At 37.6% G+C, this 19,875-nt stretch overlaps 2 protein-coding genes across 3 annotated transcripts; both read right to left on the reverse strand.

Moving 5' to 3' along the window:
• Positions 1 to 322: 322 nt before the first annotated feature.
• On the reverse strand, positions 323 to 7,671 carry LOC130740422 (beta-galactosidase 8-like). Of its 2 annotated transcripts, XM_057593024.1 has the most exons (19): positions 6,300 to 7,671; positions 6,019 to 6,114; positions 5,562 to 5,674; positions 5,407 to 5,473; positions 5,245 to 5,337; positions 4,589 to 4,732; positions 4,286 to 4,374; positions 4,036 to 4,141; positions 3,826 to 3,913; positions 3,281 to 3,399; positions 2,801 to 2,962; positions 2,458 to 2,657; positions 2,280 to 2,374; positions 2,080 to 2,189; positions 1,799 to 1,912; positions 1,552 to 1,653; positions 1,244 to 1,455; positions 794 to 1,130; positions 323 to 687 (listed from the first exon to the last, which is right to left on the reverse strand). In XM_057593024.1, the coding sequence occupies exons 1-19, from the start codon at positions 6,468 to 6,470 to the stop codon at positions 580 to 582; spliced, it is 2,526 nt and encodes an 841-aa protein (XP_057449007.1). In that variant the 5' UTR covers positions 6,471 to 7,671; the 3' UTR covers positions 323 to 579. The 2 variants fall into 2 exon arrangements, with proteins under 2 accessions (XP_057449007.1, XP_057449006.1); XM_057593023.1 differs by having other exon boundaries at positions 5,245 to 5,473.
• A 146-nt stretch (positions 7,672 to 7,817) lies between these two features.
• Positions 7,818 to 19,732, reverse strand: LOC130740423 (beta-galactosidase 8-like). The gene is made up of 19 exons (XM_057593025.1): positions 19,131 to 19,732; positions 18,944 to 19,039; positions 18,531 to 18,643; positions 18,366 to 18,432; positions 18,188 to 18,280; positions 12,695 to 12,838; positions 12,466 to 12,554; positions 12,214 to 12,319; positions 12,026 to 12,113; positions 11,697 to 11,815; positions 10,720 to 10,878; positions 10,361 to 10,563; positions 10,176 to 10,270; positions 9,800 to 9,900; positions 9,525 to 9,638; positions 9,264 to 9,365; positions 8,720 to 8,931; positions 8,310 to 8,646; positions 7,818 to 8,094 (listed from the first exon to the last, which is right to left on the reverse strand). Exons 1-19 carry the CDS (start codon positions 19,293 to 19,295, stop codon positions 7,987 to 7,989), a joined length of 2,511 nt encoding a protein of 836 aa, XP_057449008.1. The 5' UTR covers positions 19,296 to 19,732; the 3' UTR covers positions 7,818 to 7,986.
• Positions 19,733 to 19,875: the final 143 nt, after the last annotated feature.

The following is a 19,875-nucleotide window of genomic DNA, read 5'->3' on the forward strand; positions in this document are numbered from 1 at the left end:
GGTTGCTTTGTAAAGTTAAAAAGTGTTGAGTAAATTCTTTTGTCTGTCATCACAAGCATCCTTCCCACAAGTTGAGACCACTTGTTAACTGTTAAGTTAGATCAACCCCTAACAGCGGTTAGTTAATACCTTGTTATCAACTGAATAAATTTTGCATGCTTACAGCTAAATTAATTATCTTAGCAAAACCTAGAATATTGTTTCATTGCTTAAGTTGAGATGACCTTAAGACATTTTGGACAAACTAGCACTATCAGATAAAAAAAGCTCAGAAAATAGCTCAATCTTCCACAACTAAAGAACTGTGTTGGGTCCGGTCCTCTCATGAAAATATAACAATTTGACATATATTTCTAGCTTGTTTGTAGCAACTTGATTTTAGTCAGAGTCAATTCTGGCATTTGGAAACTACTCACTTAAGTTTCACCACAGAATTGATTCTGGTATTTGGAAGCTATTCAAAAAAGCTTCTCCTCATTAGTTTGGCTAATGAGTGAGCATCCTATAAGTCTAAGACACTTGGAGAATGCTTTCCTGACCGGTTCCAGCTAGGAAGTGGGAATGCTTGAAACAACACGTCTATGTACAAGAGGCTTCAACAGCTAAACTCTTTGTTACTCCTCCACATGGATCTCCAAATGTATTAATTGATACTCCAATACTACAACTGCTTGATCCAATGCAGGCCTGTTAAAGATCTTAAGATTTAGTCTCACTCTCAACTGAAATGGAAAATATCAAAAGTACTAAGCAAAAGGTATATGAACTTATTTGATCATAAAGCTGGTAACACCTTCTGCACAATGGATAGAGCCTGTTTGCTGCTGCAGTCTCCATGGCTGAAGTTTCCACAATTCCCATGAGGTGTTCCAAAACTAGCAAATTTAATGGTAGTGATGACTTCATTAGGATAAGGGCACTCCAGTGATAGTACAGGACCCCCACTTCTATCTGATTCTGTATCTGAATTCCACAAGTCTACAGGTGGAGGGTGAGATTCAGATACATGTGAACATGAGCTTCCTATCAGTTTTATTGCAATAGATATCTGAGTAGGGTCGCCTCCACTTTCCTCAAACAATACAAGAGTGTTGCTATCTGGTTGCAACCACGATCTTGGTACATGGTATCTGCAGGATCAGTGACTCAATAAGGATCTAACAAGATCACCTTTGCATTCCTCAAAGGCTCAAACCATTCAATATAAATTTCAATATCTCTCATCTAGAATATTATAACATACAATGTCTGTGATGGTTTTCCACAGTTCTTGAGACATTTGGATGAATCATAAGGCCCTCTATAGTTGCATGAGCTGGTACAGCCATCAATTGGAGAGATATATGTAGGCCAGTATCGTCCAATGCTCTGTCCATTTACCCAAGCCTCACCTTTTCCCATCCCCGTGAAGTCGATTGCAATTGGATCATTACCGGAAGGAGCACTGAAGTTTATCTAATCCAACATGTAGCACTATTAGTAGCAAAAATACTACAGTAGCATTCTGTTAATTTTCATTGTAGTATGCCATTAGTATACATATTAGGATACCTTGTACCAAGTCAAGGGTTGATTCTTAGGTAAAGTAGATTGTGAATTCCACTGTCCAGAAGTGCCACTAGGAAGACCTAAGTCTTCACCTTTAAGACCTATCTGCATTCATGAAAATAATAATGCTATGTATTCAATAAATAACTAAAAAATGGAATCCAAATTATTTCAGTTATATGTATTCACATAATGAAGTCACCAAAAGAACAAAGAAAAATAATAGGCTTTTATTTAACCAAAGAATAACCTGATATGTCCACTGCTTGGAGGAGAAGTCAAGAGTACTGCCATTCTTCAAACCTTTCAATATTACTGGACCAGTGATCCCCGCACCCCATGTATCGAAAAAAGGTCCAAAGTGCTGGGGTGTATAAGGTTCACAAACATAAGCTAATGAAGTAATGAGAAATGACATGATGATAAAGCCAAACTACTTAGGGGTGGAAATAACAAGCCAATGCGTATAATACAAACCAAAATGTCTTCTGTTTTAAATGCATATATACATTACAATAAGAAGAGGTGAACCTGAAGTCCCACAGTTAAACTGAGTAGATCAATTGTGTTCTTCCCAGCAACAAGTGTGATGGGGATCTCCACATTGACCTTAGAATTGTCTCTGTTACCTTTTCCGCTCCCTGAAGTATTATTAGATAACTCATGAAATAGATGAGAAGCTGCATTTAAAATACAATGAAACAGAAAGCATAGAACTCAGAGATATTTACCTGCAAGCTTCCCATTTATGAAAGCATGAAGGGCATGACCAAGGGATTCAATGTGAAGGACAGTTTGAGCGCCAGCATCATCTTCAAGATCAATTCTTCCAGAAAAAAAAAAGTTACCATGGAGTTGAAAATTGCAAGTCAAAAGTAAGCTTTCTCAACCTTAGAGGCTGATCTATACCTTAATGAGTACCACAAGTAGTCACTTCTATCCGCTGTTGTGTTTATTTGCTCCAGTAATCCAAATCTTGAGAACGAATCAGCCTTTGAAATACCAATTGGTTCACTAATCCAACTCCACCCTGGGCTTGGACCTTCCAAAGAACCAACCTCTTTTAATGATTCAGTTGTGAAGCTTGAAATCATAGATTCAGAATTAATCTGTCATACCACCAATAACTTTTAGTTCATGCTACATACTTCTAGTCATAGAATCATCAACATATTAATTTAGAATAGATTTTCTAAAGTAACACCAGTCAATTGAAACTACCCATCTTGATTGGTGAGTTAATAAGGCACACCTTTGCAGTATTAAGCACAACATTCTTGCAGTCTGGTAAGATGCTCACAGACCATGCAGGCAAGTTATATGAATTGCCATTGAATTTCACGGTAGCGTCAGATGTGTTGTCTATGTTGGCAAGGAAAGCAACACATTCAGCTTCTGTCTTGTATACAGCAGCCTGAGTTTAAACAGTAAAAGACATACATTATGCATGTAGTAGAGAGTGATACTCAATATAGCATGTAAAATGAGTATTTGCATACAAGGTGATAAACAAAAAGAACCACTGACAAAATTGGGAACAAGGAGGGAACTAGAGAAGCTTGTGGAAATTGACACTGATGCAATGGACCAATAGGTAATTATACCAAAATTCTTCAACATACAGGGCATTTGTACGATTAAAACTTTGAATTTAATAAAATATGTGAAATTTTGATCCTGAAGAAGTTAATCCATAAAATCTAACCCAAGTTTTAAAAAGAGCCACTTATACCTCTAGATTTGAACCAAGAGATGTAATTGTTGGATCAGTAGCTATCAATGCTTCTTCACAAAGCTTAATGGCCTTATGCACATCTTTGAGGTGGCCCCACTTAGGCTGTCTAATGAATCCTGCATCATGCAGATAACATATTTAAACGAAAAACACGTGTGACATTTTTTGTGTGTTTTCTACATGTAAAATAAGCACATATCCTGGTTACTTTTCTCACTGACTGTTTATGGAAGCAAGGTTGGTTGAATAGTGTATTTATAACATTAAGTCATTAACAGTGTCACATCAACCCCACATTTGGTAAAACTTATTTGAGTTTATCTTATAGCATAAGCACTTAAGTGGTTGAATGAGTTCGTGTAAATAGTTCATGACCCATCTATAAGTTGTTTTGAGCTTATTTTCATAAGCTGCTCAGTTTCACTTATACCTACATATAATTTATTTGAGCTTATTTAAATAAGCTTATGAATAAGTGCTTAATTAAGTTGTTTACCCAAACACAATCTAATCTGCAATATGAAGGCTGAAGAACTGCATACCATACTCATCAATTGCAGCATCATAATCATAACTAGTAGCAACAAAAGGTCCACCAGAAGTTCTCCCAAAGTTGGTCCCTCCATGGTACTGTTTCGGTGCAAGCAACCAAATAAGTTATTGAATTAGCTCGTTTTTTTTCTTATATAGGTAAACTTTTTCCTTTAGCATCATATAATAATAAAAAAAATGACATGGGAAAGTTGCATTACCATATAGTAATTTTGTAAAGTGCCCCCTAACTGGAAAAAACGAGCCACAGCAAATGCAAGATCTTCCACAGGTCTGTAAGGTACCGCACCACCAAAATAAAGTAACCTGCCATTACAGAGAACTCATCAGGTTGCAAGAAATTGAAAACAACAAAAAGTTCATAGAGAAAGTAGATACACATTGATCAGTTTCATGTTTTGAGCATACCATTTAAACAGCTAAATGATTCACAGAGAAAAGGACACTAACCATCCATTATAACCCTCAGTCCAAAATTTTGGTTTTGCTTTAGAGTTTGGTGTGAATTGATCACAGTAAATTCCATTGCATGTGTTAATCTGGGAAGTTAATATAACAATCAAGTAAATAAAATGATTGAAAACTGCAGCATAGCAAGATTGCTCCATTCAAGTAGATAGAAAATCTAGTAAAACATGAAGCACAATTTTTTTGTTCTAATACATGTATCCTCTACAAGATGCAAATATGTTGAAGATTCTGGTGGGGCTAGCACATAAAATTTGATGTGGCATGTGAAAGGAGTAAACTTACAATTGGATCAGGGGCATTTTCCTGCTGGCACATGACCCAGGGAACTCCTGTGTCAAGAGATGTAGCCATTGATGCTGCCCAATTGATGTAGGGTACAGCAGCTGGACCATAAGCCCCTTCAACATTCCCATACTCATTTTCAATCTGGCATTAGAAAGTAGTTAATATTTAGAATAAGTGTTTATTCACACTTCTATATCACCTCCACCTTATAGATAAATGAAGAAATAGGAGAGAAATGAGTGATATGATTTGTGATGTGATAGGAAAACAAGAGAGATGGGATGAAAAAAAGAGTGGAAATGAGATGGAAGAGAAAGAAGAGTGTGAATGAATCAAAGCCCTAATATTTGTCATGCTATAGATTATCTATGAAACTTATAAGTTATATGCTTTCATATCTGGATGTCTATAATTTAATTTTTTGTCCAAGACAGGTGTCTCCACTGAAGGCACTGTTCGAGCCGGAACATTCACATTTTGGTGGGGCTAGATCTCACAGTGGAGGATTTTCCCCATACAACTCGAACATGAGACCTTAAGCAGATTCAGATATGTAGCACAGGAACCAACCACCTGACCGTTGGTTGAATTGTCCATAATTTATCAAAAAAGAAACAAGTGGTCATGAATACAATAATAATTAAAAAAAAAACCTGAGATAAAATAATAGGTCCTCCCTGTGATGCATAGAGATTCTCTTGCTTCATCATATCAACAATCTTAGCTGTGAATCGCTGCATTTCTGCCTGAAGACAATTTAACTTCACAAAATAGCAGGAAGTAGGTGTAACAGGAGAAAGGCAAACCAGGATTACCTTGAATGGTTCATTATCAGTTCTGAACTGAATTCCAGGAATAAAATGCAGCCAAAGAGGGAAACCACTGCTCAAAAGTTGAAGACCATGAATAGATTAGAACATAATTGTAAACAGGTACAAAATCATGCATAGAAAAGGGTCCAACTTTTTACCCATAGTTCCATTCAGCACATGCGTATGGACCAATCCGGAGATGCACATATAGACCTGCTGTTGCTACTCCCTTCACAAATTTAACCAAGTCTCCCCTGCCTTCAAAGTTATACTGCCAAGCCAAAGTATATATTATATAATCCATCATTATTTTGATGTCTTCTGATTGAAATTGAAAATTCTGCTTCCCAATTTCATGCCTTTAGGTTTTAACTATACTTTTCATGTTAACTATGATAAATATATGAAAGAATGACCTTTTACTCTTTTCTACTTCTGATTAGCCAAAGCTGCATATTTTTTCTTTTGGGAGTTGGGACCCTCTAATGAATTTTGTGTGTGCTTGATAGTTCAACAAGTATTAAAACTAACTCCATGCAAATATGCAACGCAAGAGAACGTGAAGGACAAAAACAGAACAATATGAAAATGGAATGATAACAAAAGAAACAACACCTGGCCTTGAACTGGTTCATGTAAGTTCCAGAAAACATAGGTTTCAATCACGTCAAGTCCTCCATCTTTTGCTTTCTGAATAAGGTCTGGCCACATCTGCAACATTAAATGGCACCATTTTTTAAGTCCAAACTTCGAAGAAAAAAAGACTGTTCGGGTGCTGACTAAAGAGTATTTGCTAGAGCTTATTCAGTGCATTTCTTAGTAGATAAGCTACAATAAGTGCTCTTTAGCCGATAACCTCCAAACTTCAAAGACAAAGTAATTAAATAGGGAGATACCTCAGGGGTACTGCGAGGGTAATGAATAGAACCAGAGATCAAGACCCTGCGCTTGCCATCAATGACCAATGCTCTATGATCATACGTCACATTGGCACAGAAACATGCAGGGGCATAAACACAGAGGAGCCAAAGCAACAACAGAAGAAACTGCGTCCTTCTCATTGCCATTTTGTTTTCTTTAACAGAAGTGTTCCCACTTTGCTTTTGCTTCTTGTATTTAAAGACTCAGGTTTTCTTATGGCACTTTACTTGAAGTAAGCGGCTTCAGGAACATAGTTTACAAAAAAACATTAAGTCAAACAAAATAACCTTCATGAGATGACCAGAACGGCAAGTTTTCTATTTCTTCTGTCTGTTTTTTCCACATATGTAAGACTGTACAATGTTGTTGCTTGGCTGCTTCTTGAACGGATAATATTGACACACAAAAATGTTAGTGCGTTTGATGGTTGGATAAATTTGATTTTGGCAAATTGATTATGGGAAAAGTGTGTTGAAACTTGAAAGTAAGATAATTTATGTTTGTGTTCTGGCCGGCTCAAATGTCCATAAGGCCCAGTATCTTTCTGGATGGCCCAAATAACTCACGACCGAGTAAATGCCATGTTGGTTGGCCAGGACGACCAAAAATGAGATTTATTTCATCCAATAGTTAGTCAAGCAAAAATGAGCCGACACAACCACGAAGGCTGCCCATTGGTGGCCATTGACTCGAAAGCCATTCATGATGGCTTCACCAAGGTCAAGTGCCTCAATTACAAGTCATACCGATTACTGAACTCTATAAATACATGCTTGGTCCTGATATACAAGTGACTTGACCATCAGAGTGTCTTTTGCAGGTACACCTCTTACCGTGCTCCGTCATGGATATTTCTTACTCGAGCGTGCATTCAGCCCACAACCACCACACGAAGATCAATGGCATTCTGAGCTCTATTTTTGGAAGAACAATTTGGATATTTTTATGAAAGAAGTAATATATTGTAAAATATCAAATTTTGCAAAAATTAGGATATGTGGTTTAAATATAGAATTAATTTTGAAGTTGGAAAATAAAAAAAAATACTCAAAATTTGATTCGGCAATTGAGAATAAATTCTAACACTTGCAAACGTTGTCTAGAACATACTATTAGCCACTTACTCTTAAGGTGCGTTTGTTGAATATGAGCAAGACAAGCATAAGAGTGATTGTATGTAATCAAAATAAGATAGTCAGTGTTTGTCATCTTCTACAAATATGTACGTGTGTGTTTGTCTTTCTCTTCTTTGACCAAGCTTGCTGCTTCTGAGCTTACGAAGTCACTGATTTTTTTTTCATTGTAGACTTGTAGTATGTATGTTCTGTTTGGATATGTGTATTCATCTTGTGTTGGGCCTGTCAGTGATGAAATCAAGCCATTTCAATGTACCGAAAGTGTATCATGGGTATTTTCCTGTTTTCACACTTTACTGGTATCCAAACGGGCTTTAACACCATCCATTTGAGGAAATGAAATAAAACCATCACGTATAGACATCAACTGAGACTTTTTTATTTATCTTTCTTATTTCAAGTAAACAATACACTGATTAGTATTTTTTTTCCTGGTTTACTGCTATAATACCATCTAGCTTACTTTGGCTAATATCTTCAACTATGAGTCCCTTGGGTGCGCTTAGGAATGCGTGAAGCGACATGTTTATGTACAAGCAGCCTCAACAGCTAAACTCTTCTTCACCCCTTGACATGGATCTCCAAATGTGTTAGTGTTTAGTCCAATACTGCAACTGCTTGATCCAATGCAGGCCTGTTAAAGCTCATAAGACTAAGTCTAATATGTAATGAAAAAAATACCACATCAAAGTAACTAGACCAAAGACAAATGAACTTATTTAAAGAACTCATTTGGATGCAAACTAAAAAGCACTTATTGGAGCTTATACACTTTTTTTAGTAGATAAGCTCCGATAAAAGCTCTCTAGTCCGTATCCATATGGGCTCAAAGAATAATTTAGATAAAACCTTCTGCACAATGGATAGAGCCTTGTTGCTTCTGCATTGTCCATGATTGAAGTTCCCGCAAGTTCCGTGCGGCGTTCCAAAACTTGCAAATTTAATGGAAGAGATCACCTGATTAGGATAAGGGCACTCCAGTGACAGTACAGGGCCTGCTTCTCTTCCTGATTCTGTATCTGATTTCCACATGTCTACAGGTGGAGGGTGAGAATCAGACACATGTGAACACACACTTTCTATCTGTTTCGTAGCAAAAGAGATCTTTGTAGGATCGCCTCCACTTTCCTCAAACAATACAAGAGTGTTGCTATCTGGTTGCAACCATGACCTTGGTACATGGTATCTGCAGGATCAGTGACTCAATGAGTTTCTGAAGGGGATGCTATAAGGATAACTTAAAACATATCAACACTTACAATGTCTGTGATGGTTTTCCACAGTTCTTGAGACATTTGGATGAAGTATAGGGTCCCCTATAATTGCATGAGTCAGTGCAACCACTATTTGGTGAGACATATGTAGGCCAGTATCGTCCAATGCTCTGTCCATTCACCCAAGCCTCGCCTTTTCCCATCCCAGTGAAGTCAATTGCCACCGGATTGCTGCCTGAGGGAGCGGCAAAGTTTGTCTAAGACAACATATATTAGCATTAGTTATTTTCAAGACCATTTGTCCTTTTGTTGCATAGTAGCATTAGAGCATGCTCGATTGCTGCTTTGTAAAACTGTTTTCAGTTTTCAAAACAGAAAAAAGAAATAAAACTCGTTTGATATGAAAAAACAGTTTCTTAATTCCAAGTCATGCGTCTTTTAGCTTTGAAAAACATATTGCTCAAGTCCTTTTCTTACCCTCTAACCTTAAACCAAGGAGATTTTGTTTGCTAATTCAATCACAATAAGGAGAGTATAACTAAGAAAAACTTGAGATTGTCAATAAATGCTATATTCTCAGCAAGAATACCTTGTACCAAGTCAAAGGTTGATTTGTAGGTAAGGAAGATTGTGAATTCCACTGCCCTGAACTACCACTGGATGGACCTAAATCTTCTCCTTTAAGGCCAACCTGCATTCACAAAATATGGACCATGTAACCTATGACTTAAATCAAGAAGGAAATTTGAAATCCATTTTATTTCAGCTGCAGTTGTTCAATTAATGAAGTTATCAGTACTCAAAAAGAGAAAGAGAATTAACAGGCTTTTTAAGTTAAGCTGAGACTAACCTGATATGTCCACTGTTGGGAGGAGAGATCAAGATTAGTGCCATTTTTCAAGCCTTTCAATATTACTGGACCAGTGATCCCCGCACCCCGTGTGTCATAAAATTCTCCATAGTTCTGATGTTTACAAGGTTCACATTAGCTTATGTAATAATTAGAAATGACTACATCATAAGGTGAAATTATGTGGGGAGGAAACAACAAGTAATGCAATATAAAAAAACCAAAATTTCCTCTGTTCGAGATACTTATATACATTAAAATCAGAAGAGATGAACCTGAAGTCCCACTGTTAAGCTCAGGAGATCAATTGTGTTCTTTCCAGCCACAAGTGTGATGGGGATGTCGACATTGACCTTAGCATTGCCAGTTTTACTCCCTGAAAAAGTTGTAGGTCTCACAGATAACTGAGGAAAGTATTCTTTGAAAATACATGAAATGTTAATTGAAATAAGGAAATAACTGTACATTTTAGCAACAAACAACCATGAACTATTTATCTTTATTTCAAATCAACCTTGGTTTCATTTTCTTAAAATGGCTAAATCCTTAAAATAGATAAAATTTTGCTTTCCAAGAAAGGAACAAAATTCATAGACACGGTGTTATCAAAATATATCAATAGCTGTCATTGCTTTTAGTTTTAACTTTTACCTGCAAGCTTCCCATTTATGAAAGCATGAAGGGCATGTCCAAGGGATTCAATGTGGAGAACAGTTTGAGCACCGGAATTATCTTCAACATCCAAGCTTTTGGGGGACCAAAATATGAAAATGTTATCATGGGGCAGAGAATTGCAGGTCAAAGGAAAAATTTCTCAACCTTGAAGGACTATGTACCTCAATGAGTACCACAAGTAGTCACTTCTATCAGCTGTGGTGTTTATCTGCTCCAGCAATCCAGATTTTGAGAATGAATCATCCTTTGAAATGCCAATAGGTTCACTAATCCAACTCCATCCTGAACTTGAACCGTCCAAAGAATCAACCTTTTCTTTTAAAGATTCAGCTGTGAAGCTTGAAATCATAGATGCCGAATTAATCTGTCGAACCAAGAAACACTTTAGGTTAGGCTACTTTTTGGACTCGAAAATGAAAAAGATAGACCTTGGCTATAGATTGATTAATCACATGCACTTGTAAAAGTAACACCAGTCAATTGAGTTATCTAATTTGATTGAGAAGTTAGTGAGGCAAACCTTTGCAGTATTAAGTACTACATTCTTGCAGTCTGGTAAGATGCTCACAGACCATGCTGGCAAGTTATATGAATTGCCATTAAATGTCACTTTTGAATCAGATGTGGCGGTGTTGGCGAGGAAGGCAGCACACACAGATTCTGTCTTGTAAACTGCAGCCTGGGTTTGAATAGTAAATTTCAAGAGATGTAATAGAGCCTCCTTGATTAATTGGTTAAGAGTGCATTAGGCATGTCCACACAACTATGCGTCTTGTATTCCACAGTATACATTATACACAAAGAAGACTAAGTGCATATTTGATTTCACGATTTGCACAGAATCTCAGGCACGTTTACTCAGAAACTAGATGTTTAGTTTCAAAGTGAAATGTTATGAAACAATTATGGTTAGAAGCTACAAGTCTTAGCTTCAGAGTGTACGACAAGCATTGGATTCTATGTAAATCCTGAAACCAAAGATACTATTAGACTTGGATTCTATGTAAATCCTAAAACCAAAGATACTATAAGACTCATAGCTTCTAGCCAAAACTGATTCTAGTGCATGTCACTATGAAATCAAACATACTAAAACAAGTAATAAGGTTGAATCACCAGTATATAGCAGTATTTTTCCAGAAACTGCAATCAATAAAAAGGAACACTCATAGCAAGTTTGGAACATCATCTCTTTGATCAGAATCAATTCTGAAACCCAGAAGCTACTCATATAATTTTCTCCCCAGAATTGATCTTGGCTTCAGAATCAATTATAGAAGGGTTTTCAACATGTACTCACAATTGGGAAGGAATCTTGATCAAGTACTAAATCCATGTCAAATTGACAATGACCCACTGGCCTAATAGGTAATTATACCGAAATTCGAAGCTGTACAAGGCATTACCAGGGGCAGAAATTCAAAATTTGATAAACTACGAGAAACATAGGCCCTGAAGAAGCTAAATTAGAATTTCGAACCAACATTTACTTTTTACCTCTATATTTGGACCAAGAGACGTAATAGTTGGATCAGTAGCTATCAGTGCTTCTTCACAAAGCTTTATGGCTTTATGCAAATCTTTAAGGTGGCCCCATTTTGGCTGTCTGATAATTCCTGCATCATGAAGTTAACATATTTAATATTCAAACAAAAACATACATAATATTGTTCAGTGTAATGTTCACAATCATATGTATATAAAGTAATCATATAATGTCAAGTTGGAAGATTGTTTATTTCTTGACTCCATATAGAAGTATGGTTGATTAGTTTCTATTATTCTACAGAATCAACAATAAATATGAAAGTTGAAAGACAGCATACCATACTCATCAATTGGTGCATCATAATCATAACTAGTAGAAATGAAAGGTCCACCAGTAGTCCTTCCAAAGTTAGTTCCTCCATGGTACTATTTCAGAGCAAAAAAACCAAAAACTTAGTGATATCAGCTCGTTTCATATATCCAAAATAGTAATTTTGAGATGAAACTGCATGTAATGTTGCATTACCATATAGTAATTTTGGAAAGTTCCACCTCGCTGGTAAAAACGCGCCACAGAAAATGCAAGATCCTCCACAGGTCTGTAAGGCACAGCACCACCAAATGAAAGAAACCTACGGTTTCAAAGAATTCAAAAGGTTTCAAGAAAAGAAGAGTTGAATGAGAAAAGTTATATGGACAATCACTTAGATCATGTTTTGACTATGCCCACTCTATGCCATTGAAATAACTAAATGACTTATATAGAAAAGGAACTAACCATCCAGTCCAATTCTCGGTCCACATTTTTGGTTTCGCATTAGAGTTTGGTGTGAATTGATCGCAGTAAAATCCATTGCAGGTGTTAATCTGTGAGCAATTAATATAACAAACTATGAAATTAAGAATAAAGTTTGGTGATTGCAGTCAAGATCATAGTAAGATTGCTCTATCATCATAAATTGCACAACAATTGAAGTAGAGTGGAGAAGTAAAAGGAGAAAACATACAATTGGATCAGGAGCATCTGCTTGCTGGCACATAACCCAGGGAACTCCAGTATCAAGAGATGTAGCCATTGATGCTGCCCAATTGACGTAAGGTTTAGCACCAGAACCATAGTGCACTTCAACGTTCCCATACTCGTTTTCAATCTGGAATTACAAAAGTACTTAATATGTTCATATTAAAGAAATCCAGTAGGCCATTGAGAATTTAAGACTTCCTATAAAACAAATAGCTAAGTGTTGTAAATAAGGAATTAATATAAGAATTATTATTAGAAGATTATATTCAGTATTAGGAGATTTATTCTCTTATTAGGAGATTGTGTACATAATTAGTTATTTCCTTATTTAGGATTAGTCTTCTTCTATATAATGTAATTACCCTTTGTATTCTGATTAAGAAGTAATAATACAATTTCTCCTACTTTCAAGTTGGTATCAGAGCTCCCGATCTTGGGAGTTCTGCTTCTGCGAAAAAAACCCTAGCCGTCTTATTACGGCCCTTTTATCTGGTAACGTTTCCTGTTTTGCCACTGTTGGCTTATACCGTTTGGAGGCCTGTGCTCTTCATCACCGGCCTGCCATCCTCTGTTCGTTACTCCGATTGCACAAAGAGGGTTCCCCGTGCCTTTTGGTCTTGTTCTGAGGGTCGTTTCCTCACTTTGTTGGTGTTTTTTCTTGAGAAGCCTTTGGTTCTTCCATTCAAGGAGAGTGCAATCTTCTCTGTTTCTGTTATTTTTCCTCTTGTTTCCCTTCTACAGTAACATCTCTCAGTATGTCTGGAGACGAGATTCCCATACCTAAGGAGAAACTCACTTCTGGAGTGAAAGTCTCTCTTCCACCTTTGACCCACAAAGATCTCCCGGTATTACAAGGTTCCTTTCGCTTGGATGGGCGCAACTACCTCCAATGGTCTGAGCTCATCCGTCACACTCTCATAAGTCGCAAGAAAATCAGTTATATTGAAGAAAAAGCCCCTGCTGAAACTGATCCACAATATGACACATGGCGTGAAGAGAATTCTCTTATTATGACCTGGTTTTGGTACTCCATGATTCCGGAAATTAGCCGGAATTATATGTTTTTCCCTACTGCTAAGGAGATTTGGAATAATCTGGCACAGGCATATTCTAAGAAACAAGATCTCTCAGCTTGTTATGAATTGGAAAATAAAGTTTTCAATTCTAAGCAAGGAACTCTCTCCGTGACAGATTACTATGGGACCTTGAATGGTCTATGGATTGAATTAGATCAGTATCAAAATCTGAAGATGAAGTGTGATGCTGACTCCACAACATTGAATAAATTTATTGAAAAAGCGCGAATCTTTAAGTTTCTCTCTGGGCTTAACTCTGAATTTGATCCGATTCGGGTCCAAGTTTTGGGTAAAGAGCAACTCCCTTCTCTCTCAGAGGTGTTCTTTATAGTTCGTGGTGAAGAAACTAGGAGGACAGTGATGGTGGAAGAAAAATCAGTTGATGGTTCAGCCTTAGCCTCTGGAAAGGGTCCCATAAAAGGATCCACCTCTTCCGGACACCCTAACCGTGATGATCGCCCCAACCGTGATGATCGCTTCAACCGTGATGATCTCTTCAACCGTGATGATCGTTGCACTTATTGTAAGAGGTCTGGTCACACCAAAGAGTACTGTTTCAAACTTTATGGAAGGGAAAACGTCCTTAGACGTATGAGGGGGTCCAAAGGTGCTCCGCAGAGGCGCGCAAATCATACAACTTCTGACATGGAAAATGATGGTGAAGTCCCACCTGTACCACCAGCAGAAGATGTCCCTAGCCTTAGCAAAGCAGAATTGGAGCGTCTGAGAGCTTTTATGGACTCATTGAGTAAGCCCTCTGGTTCTTGTTCTCTCACAATGACTGGTAAGAGTTCTACCTTCTTATCTCTTAATGCTTTGAGTACTGAAAATGACTGGATTATTGACTCTGGTGCTACAGATCATATGACACCTCACCCCTCACATTTATCTTCTTATTCCACTTACCCTGAAAAACACTATATCACTGTTGCTAATGGATCCCAAAACCAGATTACGGGATGTGGTAATATTCACCTTAGTCCATCTCTTCCCTTAAAGCATGTGCTTCATGTCCCAAAGCTTTATAACAATCTTTTGTCCATCCATAAACTCACTCGAGACTTGAACTGTGCTGTAACCTTTTTCCACTCACATGGTGTTTTTCAGGATCTTGCCACGGGACAGATAATTGGGATTGCTAAGGAACAGGACGGGTTATACTGTCTACGGCACGAGGAAAGCAAGTGTCATCAGACGAGTTCAGAGTCCTGGAATACTTCTCAAATATGGTTGCGGCACAAGCGTCTTGGGCATCCTCCTTTTAGTATTCTTAGGACCATGTTTCCCCATTTATTTTCAAAAGTGTCAGTCGAATCTTTTCATTGTGATGTTTGTCAGTTTTCTAAGCATCATCGTTCAACTTTTCTTCCTAGTAATAATAAATGTGCTCAACCTTTTGATCTTGTTCACTCTGATGTGTGGGGACCTTCGTCCATTTCTAATGTTTCTGGTGCAAAATGGTTTGTTACTTTTATTGATGATTGTACTCGGATTACATGGGTTTTTCTTATGAAAGATAAGTCTGAGGTGTTTCAATTATTTGTTAACTTTTTCCACATGATTAGAACACAGTTTGGGAAACCTATTAAGAGGTTAAGGTCAGACAATGGGAAAGAGTATGTTAACAAGAATTTTTCTGAATTTCTTACAAAAAATGGTGTGGTTCATGAGTTGACTTGTGTTGACACCCCACAACAAAATGGGGTTGCTGAAAGGAAAAATCGTCATCTTCTTGAAATCACTCGAGCTTTACTCTTTCAAATGAATGTTCCTAAGTTTTATTGGGGGGAAGCTGTCTTGACTGCTGCTTATTTAATTAATAGGTTACCTTCTAGGGTTTTATCTAGTGTTAGTCCTGTGCAGTTTATGACTAGCTTCTTTCCGTCTATGCCCATTAAGTCAGGTCTTCAAAGTCGTGTATTTGGTTGTTCCACCTTTGTCCATGTTCACGGTCATCATCGGGGTAAGTTAGATCCTCGGGCTATTAAGTGCATCTTTATAGGATATGCCTCAGATAAAAAGGGCTACAAGTGTTATCATCCTCCTAGTCGTCGTGTCTATATATCCATGGATGTTACTTTTCAAGAATCAGAGTCTTTTTATCCCAATCCTCAGCTTCAGGGGGGGAATACTCAGGAAGTTGAGTCTCCAGAATTGTCTGTTATTCCTCTTCTACAGGATCCCTTGATGCCTTCCTCTATTCCTATCACCGAGGACAGTGATGATGATGACAATGGTCCTGAACTAGTACCAAATCAGAATGATGACAATGGTCCTGGTTTAGTACCAGATGACAATGGTTCTGAAGTAGTACCAGATCAGAATAATGTTGACAGGTTCAGGATAAAGTACCAGCGGAAAGTAAAACCCGTCCTGATCCAACAACAAGTCCAATCGTCTGATCCTGAGGTAAGTGTTGCGAACCCTGAGCCTAGTAATTCCTATGAGCATAACCTTGATGACTTACCTATTGCCTTACGAAAAGGAAAACGTTCTTGTGCCAAGTACCCTATATCCCAGTTTGTGTCTACTCAAAATCTTTCTGTGCAGCATCAGAGTTTTATTTCAGCTATTGACTCTATTAGAGTCCCTACATCAGTACAAGAAGCATTAAAAGATAAGAACTGGATTCAAGCCATGAATGAAGAGATGCATGCACTGGACAAAAATGGAACTTGGGAGATTGTTGAGAAGCCAAATGACAAGAGGACAGTAGGTTGCAGGTGGATTTATACCGTGAAGTACCGATCTGATGGCACACTTGACAGGTATAAGGCGAGGCTAGTTGCAAAGGGATACACCCAGACCTATGGAATTGATTATGAAGAGACATTTGCTCCGGTAGCAAAAATGAACACTGTAAGGATCATTCTTTCCTTAGCAGCTCATTTTGATTGGGAGTTGCAACAGTTTGATGTTAAAAATGCTTTCTTGCATGGAGATTTGGAGGAAGAGGTGTATATGGAGATTCCACCGGGGTATGACCCTACTTCAGGAAGAAATAAGGTGTGCAAACTGAAGAAGGCCCTATATGGGCTCAAACAGTCACCCCGAGCTTGGTTTGGGAGATTCACTAATGCTATGGTGTCTTTGGGTTATAAACAAAGTCAAGGTGATCATACCCTCTTTATCAAACATACTCAAAATGGTAAACTCACTCTTCTGTTAGTCTATGTAGACGATATGATCATTGCAGGTAATGATGAACTTGAGAAGCAGAATCTGAGGAAACAGTTGGCAGCCCAATTTGAAATGAAGGATCTTGGAAAACTGAAATATTTCCTAGGTATGGAGGTGGCATACTCGAAGCAAGGGATTTTCATATCTCAAAGAAAGTATGTCCTTGATCTTCTCAAAGAGACTGGTAAATTGGGTTGTAAGCCCATTGGAGTGCCTATAGAGCAAAACCACAAGATTGGAAGTAGTGAGGAGGACCTTAGGGTTGATAAGGCTCAATATCAGAGACTTGTGGGGAAGCTCATTTATCTATCTCACACTAGGCCTGACATAGCTTATCCTGTTAGGGTTGTCAGTCAATTCATGCATGACCCACAGGAGAGACACTTACAGGCTGTGGATAGAATCTTGCAGTATCTGAAGGCAAGTCCAGGGAGAGGTCTGCTGTTCAAGAAGAGTGAGCAGTTGTCTATGGAGGTTTATACTGATGCAGATTATGCAGGGTCAATTGTTGACAGGAGATCCACTACAGGATATTGTATGTTCTTGGGTGGAAATTTAGTTACATGGAGGAGCAAGAAGCAGAATGTAGTTGCCAGATCAAGCGCAGAGGCAGAGTTTAGAGCCATGGCTCAAGGAGTTTGTGAACTGTTGTGGATGAAAATCATACTGGATGATTTGAAAATAAAGTATGAAGCTCCCATGAGACTCTTCTGTGATAATAAATCTGCCATTAGTATTGCTCATAATCCAGTCCAACACGACAGAACAAAGCACATAGAGATAGACCGGCACTTCATCAAAGAGAAATTGGATAGTGGTCTAATATCTACACAGTATGTCCCCTCAGGACTTCAGTTGGCTGATGTGCTCACCAAAGGACTTCCCTTGGAGCGGTTTCGAGAGCTTACTTGCAAGCTGGGAATGATAGATATTCATTCACCAGCTTGAGGGGGGTGTTGTAAATAAGGAATTAATATAAGAATTATTATTAGAAGATTATATTCAGTATTAGGAGATTTATTCTCTTATTAGGAGATTGTGTACATAATTAGTTATTTCCTTATTTAGGATTAGTCTTCTTCTATATAATGTAATTACCCTTTGTATTCTGATTAAGAAGTAATAATACAATTTCTCCTACTTTCAAGTCTAAGCTTCCACAACATGATGCCATAAGAAAGAAACAATGACTGATAATTTAATAAGACTTTGAGAAAAACCTGAGATAAAATAATAGGCCCTCCTTGTGTTGCATATAGATTCTCTTGCTTCATCATGTCCACGATCTTGGCAGTGAACCGTTTCATTTCTGCCTGAACATAAATCAATTTCACTTGATGGAAGGAAGTAGGGACAACAGGAAGAGACATAGAGAAAGCAAGTGCAAGGAAGGATTACCTTGAATGGTTCATTATTAGTTCTGAACTGAATTCCAGGAATAAAATGCAGCCAAAGAGGGAAACCACTGTTTAGGATAATTAAAAAAAAAAATTGAAGCCCTGGATTAGATATGATACTGAACCTACCTGTATACAAAGAAAAGAACAAAAGATCCAATCTTACCCATAGTTCCATTCAGCACATGCATATGGACCAATCCGGAGATGCACATATAGACCTGCTGCTGCTACTGCCTTCACAAATTGAACCAAGTCTCCCCTGCCTTCAAAATTATACTGCCAAACCAAAATAAATGTTATATAATGCATCACTGTTTTAGTGTCTTCTGATTGAAATTGAAAACTCTTCCCAATTTCATGCTTTTAAGTTTTAACTATACTGTTCATGTTAACTATGACAAAATCTGAAAGAATGTCCTTTTATTCTTTTCCTACTTCTAATTAGCCAAAAGCTGCAAACTTTTTTTCTTCTTTTGGGGACCCTCTAATGAATTTTGTGTGTGCTTGATAGTTCAACAAGTATTAAAACTAACACAATGCAATGCAAGAGACATGAAAATGGAAAGAGAACAGCACCTGGCCTCGAACCGGTTCGTGTAAGTTCCAGAAAACATAGGTCTCAATGACATCAAGTCCTCCATCTTTTGATTTCTGAATAAGGTCTGGCCACATCTGCAACATTAAACACTACCATTGTATGAGTCCAAACTTCAAAGACAAAGTAACCAAAGAACTGTGTATAAACACACATAGAGGGAGAGACCTCGGGAGTACTACGAGGGTAGTGAATAGAACCAGAAACCAAGACCCTTCTCTTGCCATCAATGACCAATGCTCTATGATCATAAGTCACATTGGTACAAAAACAAGCAGGGGCATAAACACAGAGGAACCAAAACAAAACCAAAATAATCTGAGTCGCTCTCATTGCCTTTTTTTAGCTCTCCAACCAAAAAGAACTAGCAAAATCAACAAGGGAATGAAGAATAATATATTCCTTCTTTGTGTGTTACTTCTTATATTTAAAGGTGAAGGGTTTCTTTAAGACTCTACTTATCTTGAAGCAAGTGGTAATAAATGGCTTCAGGGTACAGTTAGAAGGAAAAACAAAACCAAAATCTCAAATGGGGTTGCTTTCTTAGGACAAACAGAAGAAGCTTGCACGAGAATGGCTAGCAAAGTAAGCTTTATCTATTTGTGGTGTCCTTTTTTTCTTTCACATGCGTGTAAGTGTTAGACGGTGTTCCTTAGCCGCTTTGTGAATAGATAACAATGGAAACAAAAGAAGTGGTGACTTGAAATTGATGAACTTGCTAGGTGGGAAGAGAATCAAACAAAATGGGAGAAGAGTGAAGAGTTAATGTATTTTCAGAAGGGCACGACACGTCTACTAATATGTTATAGGAAAATTTTGGTTGAAACCCCAAATATTTTTTTGGTAAGGATAATATTGCACTCATTTGATAAATGGTTGCATGTCTTTTCTAATAAATGTATTTTCTGAAATT

Source organism: Lotus japonicus, chromosome 2, assembly GCF_012489685.1.
Source record: "Lotus japonicus ecotype B-129 chromosome 2, LjGifu_v1.2".
NCBI lineage: Eukaryota > Viridiplantae > Streptophyta > Magnoliopsida > Fabales > Fabaceae > Lotus > Lotus japonicus.